The following is a 12999-nucleotide window of genomic DNA, read 5'->3' as shown; positions in this document are numbered from 1 at the left end:
ACAACAGTAGAGACTTTTTTTTTCATTTCTTTGTGTGTGCAGTGGATTCACTGTGAGCTGCACTTTTGTATTTGCTTTAAATAAACTTAATTGCTGGCTAGGGCTCTCATGCTGCTTCTCTATACTGTATTATGTTGCTTTGTTTGGATAAATTAGTATAATCAAGATCTTAAAAAGTAAGCACTTTTTCTTGGGTATTAGTGAGCTCCCAATGCTTTGTAGTTCCATGAAAAGATATTTTATTATTTTGCAGTGTTTTGGCTTCCACTCTTTGTCTGGAAATCAAATGTTCTCAGGTTCTCACCTCGTATTGCAGAAGGATGCTAGGAAAACGGCAGTGGAAAACAAGTGAACTTGGCATTTGAAGAGTGCTAATCCAGTCATTTTTGAAGCYTAATCCAATCATTTTTAAAGCAGTGGACTTGAGCAGCCATGTGCAATTAATCTAATGAGACGTGTTAAGGCCATTGTGCAGGAAATGCCTCGTGCAGGAGTTGGAAGCAAGCAGTTGGCTGTAGAAGACATTGCATTTAGGAAAGACGCGAGTTTCCATCTGAAGTCCACAAACATGGGCATGATGGAAAAATAATAACAATTCTGAATACTAATTTAATCCAGGGCACCTTAGTGTGGCCAGCCTCTGCCTCCCAGCACGGACAGAGATCAACAGAGCTGCTCAGCGATGTCCTCCCAGTGCTCCTGGGTTTCTTCTTCCTACCTTTCCCACCCCATGCTCCACAATGAGGTTGTCTTAAGAGGCTTGAGTTAACCTTCAATTCCCCATGTCATCTATTTATATTTAACTTTCCCGCTTTCTTTGCTGGTGAATGTACTGCATGAAGTCGAGCTCGTGGAGGGACATTGAGCAATCTTGAGTGTCAGAAATTGATCCACTAGCTGCATTTTTCAATGTTCAATCTATGCAGAAGACCACAATATGATGCCTTTCCTCCTGAGATTTTTTCGGGGAGCAGCACATGTAGATGTTTCCTGAATTGAACACCTATTAAAACTGGTTAAAGACAATCATATGTGTTTCCTAAGGAACTGAATACAGTAGGTAGTTAYTATCTTGCACTTGCTTTTGCAGAGCTCGCCAGAAAATGAGTGTTTGTTTTAATTTTCTTAGCACTGCAGTTGTCATTTCAGAATTGAAAAATCTTTGGGGCAGAAAATACAGAGCAGAAGCAAAATGATTTTGAAAGCTTCCTATGTTTTTATGATGGCCCTGTAACTACTTTTTCTTTCTAAATCACCAGCAAAATAACAGTTAGCTCTATGGAAGCTACCACTTGGGATAGATGGATTATGTGTTCAGGACCATCACGAAAACCAGGCTATGTGGTGCAAACCTGTGGTTTGCTAGGAGAGGACTTGGCTGTTAGAGCAGGAAAGTCGTGCTTTCAAAGCTACCTTTGTGTTTCTCTTCCCCTCAAATGACCTTTCAATGGCTTTTGGCCTCTTTACTGCACAGCTGACATGGGTTACCTAGGCTTCCAAACATCACGTCTGTTTTCCGCCTTTTTAAGACGCTCTGGATATAAATGCAGAACCCAAAGGAATCCAGCGGGAGGGAAGGAAAATAAAAGGTTTATTGAAGGAGTTTACTTAACCCCTTGGTTAAGTCTTCAGAGTCATCCAGAGTCAAGGTTTCTCCTAGACGCCTGTGTCAACATTCAGTCAGGTTTAAAACTTGTGACTCTTTGAAGGTGGTCACTGACAGAAGCTTCAGTTCAGGTTGGGTGACAAAATGGGGTTAGTTCATCCTCCACGATGACCTTCTCCAAGACATAGGTCTTCAAAGCTGTAAGGTCAGACATAGTATTGGGAAGCAAGAAAGATTGTTTTTCCTCTAATTAGTGGAATGCCTTATTAGCCGCAAGTCATTGCTGGGCACAAAAGAGGACTGTGATAGAGACAGGTTTGCAAAGGGCAAGATGCAGAAGTTCAGACTKGAAATTCTCTGATCTCATTCTGGCCACAGTGTTGCTATTGCAAACAAGAAGGAAAATATGGACAAAGCAAGCGCAAGGCATGGTGCTACACTTGTTTAACCAGTAATTAATTGCATAAAATACCGTCTTTTCTCAGAGGTGTGGTAGTTGGTGGTCACTGAGCCAACCCAACAGCTGTTTAGCCCATGATCAGACAAGCACTTTCATTTAGGGCTAATTGCAGATGAAGGTTTTCCGTGGTAAGGACTTGCATTTTCAGCCTTAGAAACCACCCTGACTCCAGGAAAGCTGGTTATTGTAAATGTGAGCACTTTTGATGGATATATTGGACACATCAGAGGGAGGTATTTAATGTCTCAGAAGATCAAGTCCAATGAGTAAATGCTTCTCTCCCCTGCTAGGGTTGTTGCTGTATTTATGGCAATAGCAAAAAGGAGGGGTGGGAGAAAATAAAAAAAAAAGTTATTTCTATAAAAATTTCTGTTACTGGACAAGCTGTGTATTTCCAGGAAGGGAGACGCTTGTTTTTCTAATGGGCCATGAAGGAAATTGAAGAGAGGACCGGGTTCTAGTACTGTTAATTCAGGTTGTAGAAGAGTAGATTGATAAATGTCCAAGTCTCTCTGTATATTGAGATTGATTTGAACCTAAATGTATATGAGGAACATTTAGACACTGGATACCACGTTTGGAGATCTTGCTCCATGCTTTGGAATAAGACCTGGTCTTGAGAGCGCAGATCTGGCCCTAAAGGCAAAGACGCCTGAGCTACAAGTGCACAAATACAGCAATAATATAGCTCCCATAGGAGAGATCTAACTCATTCCAAAATTTAGTTTAACTCAAGGATCTCTTTAATCACAAGGGAAATAAATAAATATATATATATATATATATAGGTGAGAAGATGAAAATATAAAGTGAAATAGATGATGGTAATCAAGGGATGCAAAAGAAACAGGGAGTTTGAGTCTCTTCAAAGCTCAATAGAGAAAATAGAGAATACATGGAAAAAAAAAAAGAACCTTGACAGATGTGAGGACAGCAGTTAACAGAATATAAGGATTAACAAGTCTGATTTATGCAGAATTTTTGATGGCAAGAATAGAGGCCAAGGGTTAGAAAATGGGCTGCTGTGAAATGCTGGACATGCTCTATTGACTTTGTGCTTACAGCAGTTGAGAAACGCTCCGGTGAGTTTGAAATGCTAATTGGGCTGTCTCTCCAATTTTATTTTGTTTTTCCTCCTCCTTGCTCTTGCCAAACCCAACTCAGTGTGCATCAAGCAAATCTAGTGGAAATTTGAGTCTAGCTRATATTTATATGCCATTCTCTTGCTCGTATGTAGTTTGAGTTTGCTTCCTGTTAAAATGTCTTGCTTAAGGAACCATTCTTCATCCTTGAAGAAAGCTCGTTGAAGTTTTGTTTTTATTAACTTTGTTTTATTCTGAAATGAACAGTTTTAGCCTAGTTGAAGTCCAACTATTTTTCTTTTTTTTGAGTTCCTGAAAAAGATTCAAGAACCTTGAAAATCAATGTCTCGTGCTCATTGCTGCTCTTATTGCCACAGAGCCAAAATATTTAAATGCTCATAGGAGTTCAACCGTCTATGGAACAGAAACTTAACATCAAAGACAGAAGAATTAATGGGATTTTTTTTTTTTTTTTTAATTTTAGAGTGGAACTGTTCCTCTGTCTCTTCTCATGCATTTTATAAGCAAAAAATAAAGTGAAAAAGTTAATATATTAGCGTTTTATAACCATTGTCTTAGATTATAGCACTTGGATATCTATTTGTTTTTTGGCCTTGTGTTCTGATCAGCTTCACTATGGCCATCACTGCACTGCTGAGAGAGATGGTGCTCTCCTCCTACAAGTTTGGTATGGAAAAAATTCAGATTATATAGGAAATTRGGACACTAGATGCAGGTCCATATGAGCTGGGGAGCATGCTTATATGGAGTTAGGCAGTTCTCTTCCTTCAAGTACCTTAAGATCCCCAGCAGCCTGKTTAGCATGATGGATGCTCCAAATTTTGTAGCATTTGTAATGCATTGAAATAATCCTTTCTATTGATAAAATACATATTTGTGGTTTGCTGGTATATCACGGTTCTCAGTAGTAATTTCTCAGCTTTGTCTTTACTGCTTCTGCAAATGCCTTCCGTGTTATTCTCACACTGTTCTATCAACTATTGCATGAATATATTTACCATATTTTGCTAAAAACTTGCTCCAGGTGATGTTTTATAAASCCACCATATGTATAGAAGGGCAGTTTTTACCTGTAACTTGGCTGGGTTGAAATAAGAGTGATTGTATTTGTTGCATTAGAAGAAATAAGAGTGATTCTATGTGCGTGTGTCATGAGGGAACTTTGCACTCTCTGCCTACTTTACAGAGAGCTTTCAGTCCAAGTGGACAGAAATAATCCCATTAGATGGATGAAGGACACGGTTGAGCTGGTTTGCGTTAGGATGGGAAGACTGAAGGTGAAGAGTGAGAGTGCTGAGAGAAAATGGGAAAAGACATGTTGAATCAAGCAAAAAGAATTGTGGTGAGACAGAATTAACAGTGGGAGAGACGGGGAAAAGGAAAAGCATGAAAACATGGGCCATGGGAAGGGCATGGAGARAGATGGCAAAGAGGAGGCTGAATGTACAAATTGGACTTAGAAGGAAGGACTTGTGATTTGAGTGTTCATTGGAGATGACTATTTTGAATGAGAGTCCAGAAATATACACATATATAGTAGTAAAGGGTTGTGTAAATGAGGGAGAGCTTAAAGCTCTTCAAGGCTCAAGATTGGTTCCCCTCCCATATAAAGGTTTTATGGGAGCCTAGATGGGAAGACTGATGACAGGACTCAGATGAGTTTGTGCCTTTCACTGTTAAGTGGCTTGTGTGTGTGGACATACATATATAGAGAGGGAGGTTACCGGTAGGAGAGTTGCAATGATTTTTGTCCAAAACTTTCAATTGCTAGTGAGAATTATAGATTTTTTTGTGTGTGTACCTGCTGGGTGCCACTTGAAAGGACCTGGCCCCACCATCTTCTAAAATCAATCTCTCCCAAGGAAACTCGAAGTGGGTGTTCAAAAATGTGCATCCTCAATATCTGCTGCCCAGAGCATCCCACCTAAGAGCTAAAACGATGAGGTTGTGTCCACAGAGGTCCATGCTCACCTCCAGGCTTTTGTTCCTGGAATGTTTAGGAAAAAATACTGCCATTRTTAGCTGCACTGAAGCCTGAGAGGAATCAGGGCTACTCAAAAATTGGTCTTTCAAGTTCTGCTTCTCAGGTCCCTTTTCTAAGATTGGCCTGATGTTATTGAGTATTTGTTATTCTGCTAGAGAACTTCTATTTTTTCAGTCATTAATCTTGTGGAGCATCTAAAGAATATTATTTACTAGTGTTATCTTTGACAGCCTGAGTTTGTTTTTCAAGAATTTTGAGGACTGTGTAAGCATCCACACACTATGTGTTTATACATACATATATGTATTTTAGTTTATTATGCATATATATGCACACACAATATATGGTTATTTTCTATACATATATAGCCGTTTTTATAAATAACCTGCTAAATTTAACATTACTGTTAATTTTGATGTGTTTTCTGTATCCCATGCCATTTATTTTCCMTTAACATCACCGAAGCCCAGTGCTCCCAAAGCCAAGAGTTGTTTTCTTTTCAGATGCGTTAGATGATTTACAGAAACGTTTATGTGTTTATTATCCTGCTGGAGTCTGTAATCAGTCTTCAAGCAGCACCAGAAAGGTTGAGTGTAAAAGGAAAAACAAAATGCAGCTCAATAAAATCCCGTTGGGAGAAGAAAAAAAGCGGGGGGAGGAGGGTAAATAAAATGTCTAAAGCTTAGCTGAATTCTAGGATTCTGATTAATTCCTCTTTCTTAGCTCCAGATCTGTCCTTACTGCTGTTTATACATACTTGGGGATTAAAAGAGCTTTCTGGGGTTTTGTGCTTATTGTGTCTTCAAAAAACATGCAGGCCAAAACCTCATTCATTTTACCAGGGTAAGATTTTAGGTAGGAAGCTCCTCAAGCAAAACATGCTTGAAGGAAAAAAATTTTTTTTTTTTTTTTTTGGCTCCGTGCTGTAGGAAGAATTTGTATTTAGGGACATACTGGTTTTTCCTGGTTTTTATTTTGTTGGTGGTGTATACATGGATATTGGTTTTGATGCTGTAGTATAAGGGTCGGAGCTATTAGGGTGCATATTTTGATAAGATATAACTGAAATTTAGCTATGAATATTCCAGAAAATAACACCAAAAAAGAAAGACAGGCTGATACTTAATCTACCTCGATAACAGGACACGGGTGAAAATAATCTGCATCTGAATGCTGGAGAACAGAAAAATACCAAAAGAATGGGGAGAGAAAAAAAAAATAAAAGAGCTATTTTTATGGTAGATTTATTATTGTAATTTCAGTTCGTGTACTGTATTCTCTGGTGAAAATGCCAGTGTCAGGTTTACTTAGTATAAATGACTTTAGGTTGGGAGGACAATTCATTTGGGCAAAAGCTGACACTGGCAAAGTAACAAGAAAAATGGGCAAGCTGCAAAGGGATTAGTTTTAATTATTATATTCCTTGACACCGGGTGATTTTTTTTATTATTATTATTATTATTTTTTAAGTCATGTCCAACATCGCACTTGGAGGAAATTYATTCAGGGTTATGTTTTCACAAGCGTTATCTTGCCAAACTGTTAAACCAGAAGCTGAAGAGCAGCCTCTGCTTCTGCTTGTTCCTGCTAATTTTTCTTTTTTCTTTCTTTTTTTATATAGACACACTATGAAAGCGGAGAGTATATTATAAGACAAGGTGCTCGAGGGGATACCTTCTTCATAATCAGCAAAGGGAAGGTGAGTTGAACACCCTCTTTAAGGAAAATTCRATGACGATTATGGGCTATTGAAATCTGGTGACAGCCAACAGTGTCTCATGCCCCAGCCTAGAGTGTTGCAACTCTTGATGTTTAATTAAACTTACTGCAGCTCAATCAGTAAGGAAGAATGGCTCAAAGGGGAGAAGACCCCAAAAAGTAGATCTCATTCTGCTTTTGCACATGTTCTACCAAGCTCTGGGGCTTGAAGAAGAGAAGGCTGAAGGGCACCTGATCAGTGTATACTCCAAGGGAGGTTGGGAGGATGATGGRGCCGAACTCTTCTCGGTGGTGGCCACTGATAGAACTAGAGGAAATGGCCACAAACTGAAGCACCAAAAGTTCCGCAAGAACTAAAGGAAAAAATTCTTAACAGTGAGGGTGACAGAACGCTGAAATAGGCTGCCCAGAGGGGTGGTGGAGTCTCCTTCTCTGGAGATCTTCAAAACCCACTTGGATGCAGCCTGTGTCACCTGCTCTAGGTGACCCTGCRTGTGCAGGGGGTTTGAACTAGATCATGGAATCATAGAATCCTTATGGTTGGAAGGGACCTTTAGAGATCATCTAGTCCAACTAGTCCATCTAGTCTAGATGATCTCTAAAGGTCCCTTCCAACCATAAGGATTCTATGATTGGTAACYCTTATGATCCCTCTTGGTGCATGGCCAAAAAACCCCATGCTTTCTCTGTGGTTATAAAAACTGTGGATATTCTTCATTCGCTGAGAGAGGGCCACCTTATTACTGAGCKTGCTGCTTCTAAGCCTCGTTTCAAAGCACAGAGGCAAAAAGGACAAAAGGAAACTCCTGCTTGCCAAGTTCCCATCTCTCCCAGGTCAGGGCAACTCTACGCAAAGCAGACTTACTTAGTGGCATAAAGAAAGTCTCTTGACTTAATTCTTTTACCCTCTTTTTTAACCTCTTTTCCCGTAAAAGCCTGATGGGAATTTGTAGATCTTTTTTTTTTTTTTTTTTTTTCCCCCCTCCTCCCCTTTCATTTGAAATTCCTTTTTAGCTAATGCTATTACACTTGACAAAAATGTGGCATCTTTCCACCCCGTGGGACACAGATGCTGAAGGGAATACACATTGATATTATTATTTTTTTCTCTATGTATGAGCTGTGATATGTAAAAAGAAGTAAACACAAAAGGGATAAATGTGCTTGACAGTAGGCCAGTGGAGCTGACACTTGCGTTTGCACCAGGTCACGTATTAGTAGAGGGCTCATGTAATTAAGGATAACAAAAAGCTCCTGGCATTCATCAAGGAAGAGCAATTGCCAGACTGGGAATGGATATGAACGATTGCTACCCAAGGCTGTTGCCAAACTTCAGGTACTAAAACTAGCTGAAGGGTCTAAAACTGAAGGAGCTCCTAAGCATGATCCTTCTCTTTCATTTTCTGCTTTTCATCATTAAGTTTGGTGGCATTCTCTCATGCTCTTCTAGTTCTATCCACTCAGAAATGATGATGTCCTGTTCTCGCAGAGTAAGGACAACCATGACCCACACTTCAAAATGCTTCCTGGGGCAGACCTCTCTTAATGAGTGGTAGCCCCTCCTCTGTGCTTAAAAGGATGTTTGTGATCTGATTTCCAACTTTGTCCTTCCCACCGAATTGGCAATCAGTAGACAGAGATGCATTTGACTCACTTGGCGAGGTGAATTCCATCCCTTCCTAAAGTTCCCCCATTTCCAAAGATTTTTCTAAATCCAAATCCCTATTGTCAACACTACTGCACAACCAGTTGTTGATGCATATGATCCATCTAGTCCTCCTCAAGCCCCTACTTCCTCTCTGGCAGGAATGAGAAGAAAATCATATGGGTCCTCATGCCTTTGACCACGGCTCCAGAGTCCTGTAGTCATACTTGATAGATCCATACTTTGACAGATCCATTCATGGCATGATCTTATGGCAGCTGATGGCCAAAGGAAGATAGTTCAGTCTCTAGGAAATTTCCAGACCATTAGCTAGATCCTTACAACCAAAGAGAAATTGCCACAGGGACCAAGTTGAATCCTGCATAAGCTTCTCTTGCAGCCTTACTGATTTGCAAAAGGGGTGTCAGTGAATGATGAAGGATGGCAGGAAGGGGAGACTGCTTAGTTTAATGCCTGTATGGAGATGCATCAGCTACACAAGAACAACTCCATGATGAAGGTACAGCACAAGCACTGTGGCAGTGAATAAAAGCATCCATATACTCCATGCAGACTTTCTGAAGTAGTGTCACATACTGCTAAAACCTCACCTCGGTACCTTAATAAGACAGAAATGTTTCTAACTCCAGGTCGTGTATCTGAGAACTCATGTGTCCCTTCTGCATTCAGCAGCTTCATGTGAGCATTATTGTTTGGCAGTCTCAGGGAATCTGACTTTACAGTTCTCCTCTATTTATTATAGTCTAATTCCTCAAGTCCTAGTGAAGAGAAATCAGAGCCTTGTGCAAAATAACCTGTGTACAGAAATCCCTTGAATAAAACATGGGCTGCAAGCAGTTTGAGTCCCATCGCTTGCTCAATGCTGTGGCTTGGTGCCCGTCGAGCCTCTCCTCTTTACGTAGAGATGATATGTTGTGYTGTGTCATTATACGTTGTTTACTCTCTAAAAGTGGTGCTTGTCACCAGTTTCATCTGAGATCTTAGCTGGTGCCAAGGCTGTTAAAATGTGTCATTGTTTTGAGCCATGTCAAAATTATGCTCCCATAATCCCATCTCATTTGTTTTTTAGGCATAGCAGAGGTCACGGAGAAAGAGCTAAAAAATGTGTTGTTTTCATTGGTTTGTTCAAGGATTTTTTCTTTTCTTTTTCTTGCTATAGGCTACAAATCTTCCCGTCTCATCTGTTACGCATCCCCTTCCCTCATCTAAGCTTTGATGAGTCACTGCAGATGTTAAATCTGGTATATTGTAGACTGGATGCTCATTAATGACTCAAAGCTATTGTTTTTGCCATCCATGRCAGAGCACAGAGAAAGGTGCAATTGTAAATGTGATAGTAAATTTCAACCATAATGTGTCTAAACCAGAAATAACGTGTCTGCTGTCCCTAATTTTGGCTTTGCATTTTGCACATGAACAAGCTCTGATGAAAGCAAGTCAACAGCCTTAAAGGGAAGTAGAGTTAGAGAGTGGCCTTTGTACACAGAGATACCTCAAGAGGGTTGTTCTCTGCTTTTAGCCTTGAATGACTCACCTTTGGAAGTGTCTGTCCATCTCCACTGTCTGTAGAGGGAGCTTGGACAAGTAGATCTATAGGTGACATGTTAGGAGATAGGACACCCTGCACTAGTTGCAGGGGACCGTATTTCATCTGCCTTCTTGCGCTGCAGGATATACAAGTTGCCTCTGAGAAGAAACACTTTCCATATGAGGGCCATTCGGTCAACAAGACTCATCACTCTTGGAGGCTTTTGAGTCTTTAGTAGCTGTTGACGTGTGTCATGCCGCATCTCTGCAAACAGTCCCTAGCAGGGATTTTGTCATTACTTGGCTGATGGGCCTTACATCCCATATGGGATCTGGACAGATGCCCAAAGGTGAACGGGACCTGCTTTCTGAGATAGTAGATAAGTAATAGACTCTTCAGAAAGATCATGTGCTATTTTTCTGTGCTGTTTTCCTTCAAACATTCGTGTAAATTCTTGGATTTTGCTCCAGCTGTCATTATCTTTCCCCTGAATTCGGGAGAAGGACCACTAAAAGAGCAGGAGGCATCCTTAATCCTGTGATGTTCCAAAAAGCTTCATTTCAATTACGTAGAAATGTAGATTTTTTTTCCTTAAGTGATCTTAACAACACAAGAAATGACATGCAACTAAGCTACCAGAAGCCTCTGCCATGTGTCTCTTATACACAAAAAATACTTTCTCCTGTTAACTCCATATGGGCARTGACTGTGCTTGTACAGCCAGCTCCGTGCTGAGAGCTTAAAACATTCAAAAAGAAAAAGTGGAAATATAGCACTTCTTGCCAGAGTMATATGTATCTGAATGGAAAATAATTATTCATTTTCTTGAATGGTTTGAGATTGGCTTATCAAGATTTAGGAATTGGGGTATCAGGGGTATCCCAATGAGGAACTCAGCACATTTTCTAGGAGATCCAGGAGATGTCTTAATCCCCCTCTGAACCAGCAGAATTTATTAATTAATTGCAAGTTTTAAAAATGCTGTGGGGGATTTTTGGCTTTTCAACAGGTGAACGTTACTCGTGAGGACTCCCCCAGTGAAGATCCGGTCTTTCTCCGCACCCTAGGCAAAGGAGATTGGTTTGGAGAAAAAGCYCTTCAAGGGTAAGTGCTTCTTAAGATGTTGCTCTTTGGTCGAGATATTTTTGCCAGCGGCTGTCCAGGCTTTTGGGAGTGGGTTAGAATTGCCTTGCAAGTGGTTTGACCAGCTGCATTTTGTGCGTTGTCCCTTGGTGCTGCGATGACGTTGGGTCTTGAGGACCCAATAGGGATGGGGAGATATGATTTGTTTTGTGATCATSTGGCCAAATATAGATCCTTCCCTACCTGTTCATAGATGTAATAAAATAGCTTATYGTTGCGCTGTTTTCCCTGCCCATGATTTGAGGATCCAAAATGTTTAACTTTTTTCAACATAGGGTGACACGTAGGGTGAAGGTATGATCATGGTCTTCTATGTGAGGTAGACAGTTGAAGGTCGAATGGTGTAGGGTTTTGTGCGTGTCTGTGTGTGTATTTTTTTATTCTTTTTTATGGTGGTATTGTATCTCTGAGTTYGGGGAAGGGAGTAATTAAAAGTGAGTGACCTGTTTGGGTTTTTTTTCAGTCACTTTACTTAAAAGATGACTTTGGTGAAGGAATGGAATAGAAATTGTAAATCCCTTTTAATCAGATGATTATTATAAAAGCATACTTTACTTCCCTAGGGAACAGTAAGAACGGGAATAGCACAACATGCTTTAGGACACACTTTAGGAGTTTAGGGCACCCATTAACCTTGAAGGACGACCACTTGGTCCCATCCTGGGTACTTCTCTCTGCATAGGACCCCTGGGGCACTTCTTTGGTGCTTTGATAACACATTTAGGTGCTTGTAAATCGGTCTTCTTCCCAAAAGAAGATACTAAAACAGTTCTAACCCCAGTTTTGAGCTACGTTGGGCAGCCAGGGAGTACAGTACAACTGCGTAAGCACAGAAAACTCTTGAGTCTCACCTCTGAAAATCCAATATTCGTTTTATTAAACTAAATGCCCTTGTTTTGGTTACTTTTTTATTATGGCAGAAGTGAGATACATTTATTTTTTTTACCCCTACAAGCATATAAACTTGATGAATTATTAACACATGAATATCTGCTGGAACATCACTGCTCACCACTCATGGTAGACCTTCAGGATATTTCTCCTGTGTATGAAAAATACACTTATGACTGACAGTTTAAGATAAACTCAAGGAAACTCATAATCTATTTTATTTTTCATCTTGGAATATTTTTTCAAAGCTGTYTCAGGATTTGTTTAGCCATAGCTTTGCAAGCTACTATAAAAATATACTCAGGAGCAAATGTGTTAAAATAAAATTAAAAAATATAATATTGTTTTGCAATTTCTGATATGCAGGAGGCAGTAACAACTCCAAAACATTTTTTTTTTCTGACAACATAAAGTAATAGTTGCAGTTTTCATTCTGCATATTGCTGCACAGCAGGAAGACAGATCCCAACTATCTTGTGTTCTCTCATAGAAATATTTAAACTGACATGGAAATCCAGTGATGAAATACATCACTGAAATACATTTTTTTTTCTTTTTTTTTTTTTGCTTGCACCAGATGGCTCTCATTATTTCACAGTATCCTGTTTCACCCAGACAGGAACAAAACAAGTCATGAAATCATCAGGCATGTTATCTTATAGGAATACTAGGAGCTCCCATCACATGGTTCTCCTACCTTCCTGTCCAGTTGAATCRAGGATAGCATAGCAGATGTATAATATTGTTGTTGTTTTGCTGTGGTATTTCTTTAATTGAGAAAACAAATGTATAAAGCCATTTATGGTGATTATTTCTAGACGTGAAAAGGACAGAAGGGAAAAGGACAGGATTTCTAGAAGGGAAAAGGACAGAACTAAGTCGGCAAAGGAACACCAGGG

General features: G+C 39.8%; 1 protein-coding gene across 2 annotated transcripts in view; it reads left to right on the top strand.

Moving 5' to 3' along the window:
• The window catches only part of PRKG1 (protein kinase cGMP-dependent 1), a 320495-nt gene that overhangs the window by 221511 nt on the left and 85985 nt on the right, over positions 1-12999 (top strand). For both annotated transcript variants that reach the window (XM_026040662.1, XM_026040661.1), the window contains exons 6-7: positions 6775-6852; positions 11076-11170. In XM_026040662.1, the coding sequence (XP_025896447.1) occupies positions 6775-6852; positions 11076-11170 (173 nt within the window). The remainder of the gene's footprint in view (positions 1-6774; positions 6853-11075; positions 11171-12999) is intronic.

The sequence above is a fragment of the Nothoprocta perdicaria genome, unplaced genomic scaffold (genome assembly GCF_003342845.1).
Source record: "Nothoprocta perdicaria isolate Ctin4 unplaced genomic scaffold, notPer1 scaffold_260, whole genome shotgun sequence".
In the NCBI taxonomy this organism is placed as follows: Eukaryota; Metazoa; Chordata; class Aves; order Tinamiformes; family Tinamidae; genus Nothoprocta; species Nothoprocta perdicaria.
This window is presented reverse-complemented; position numbering and strand designations above follow the sequence as displayed.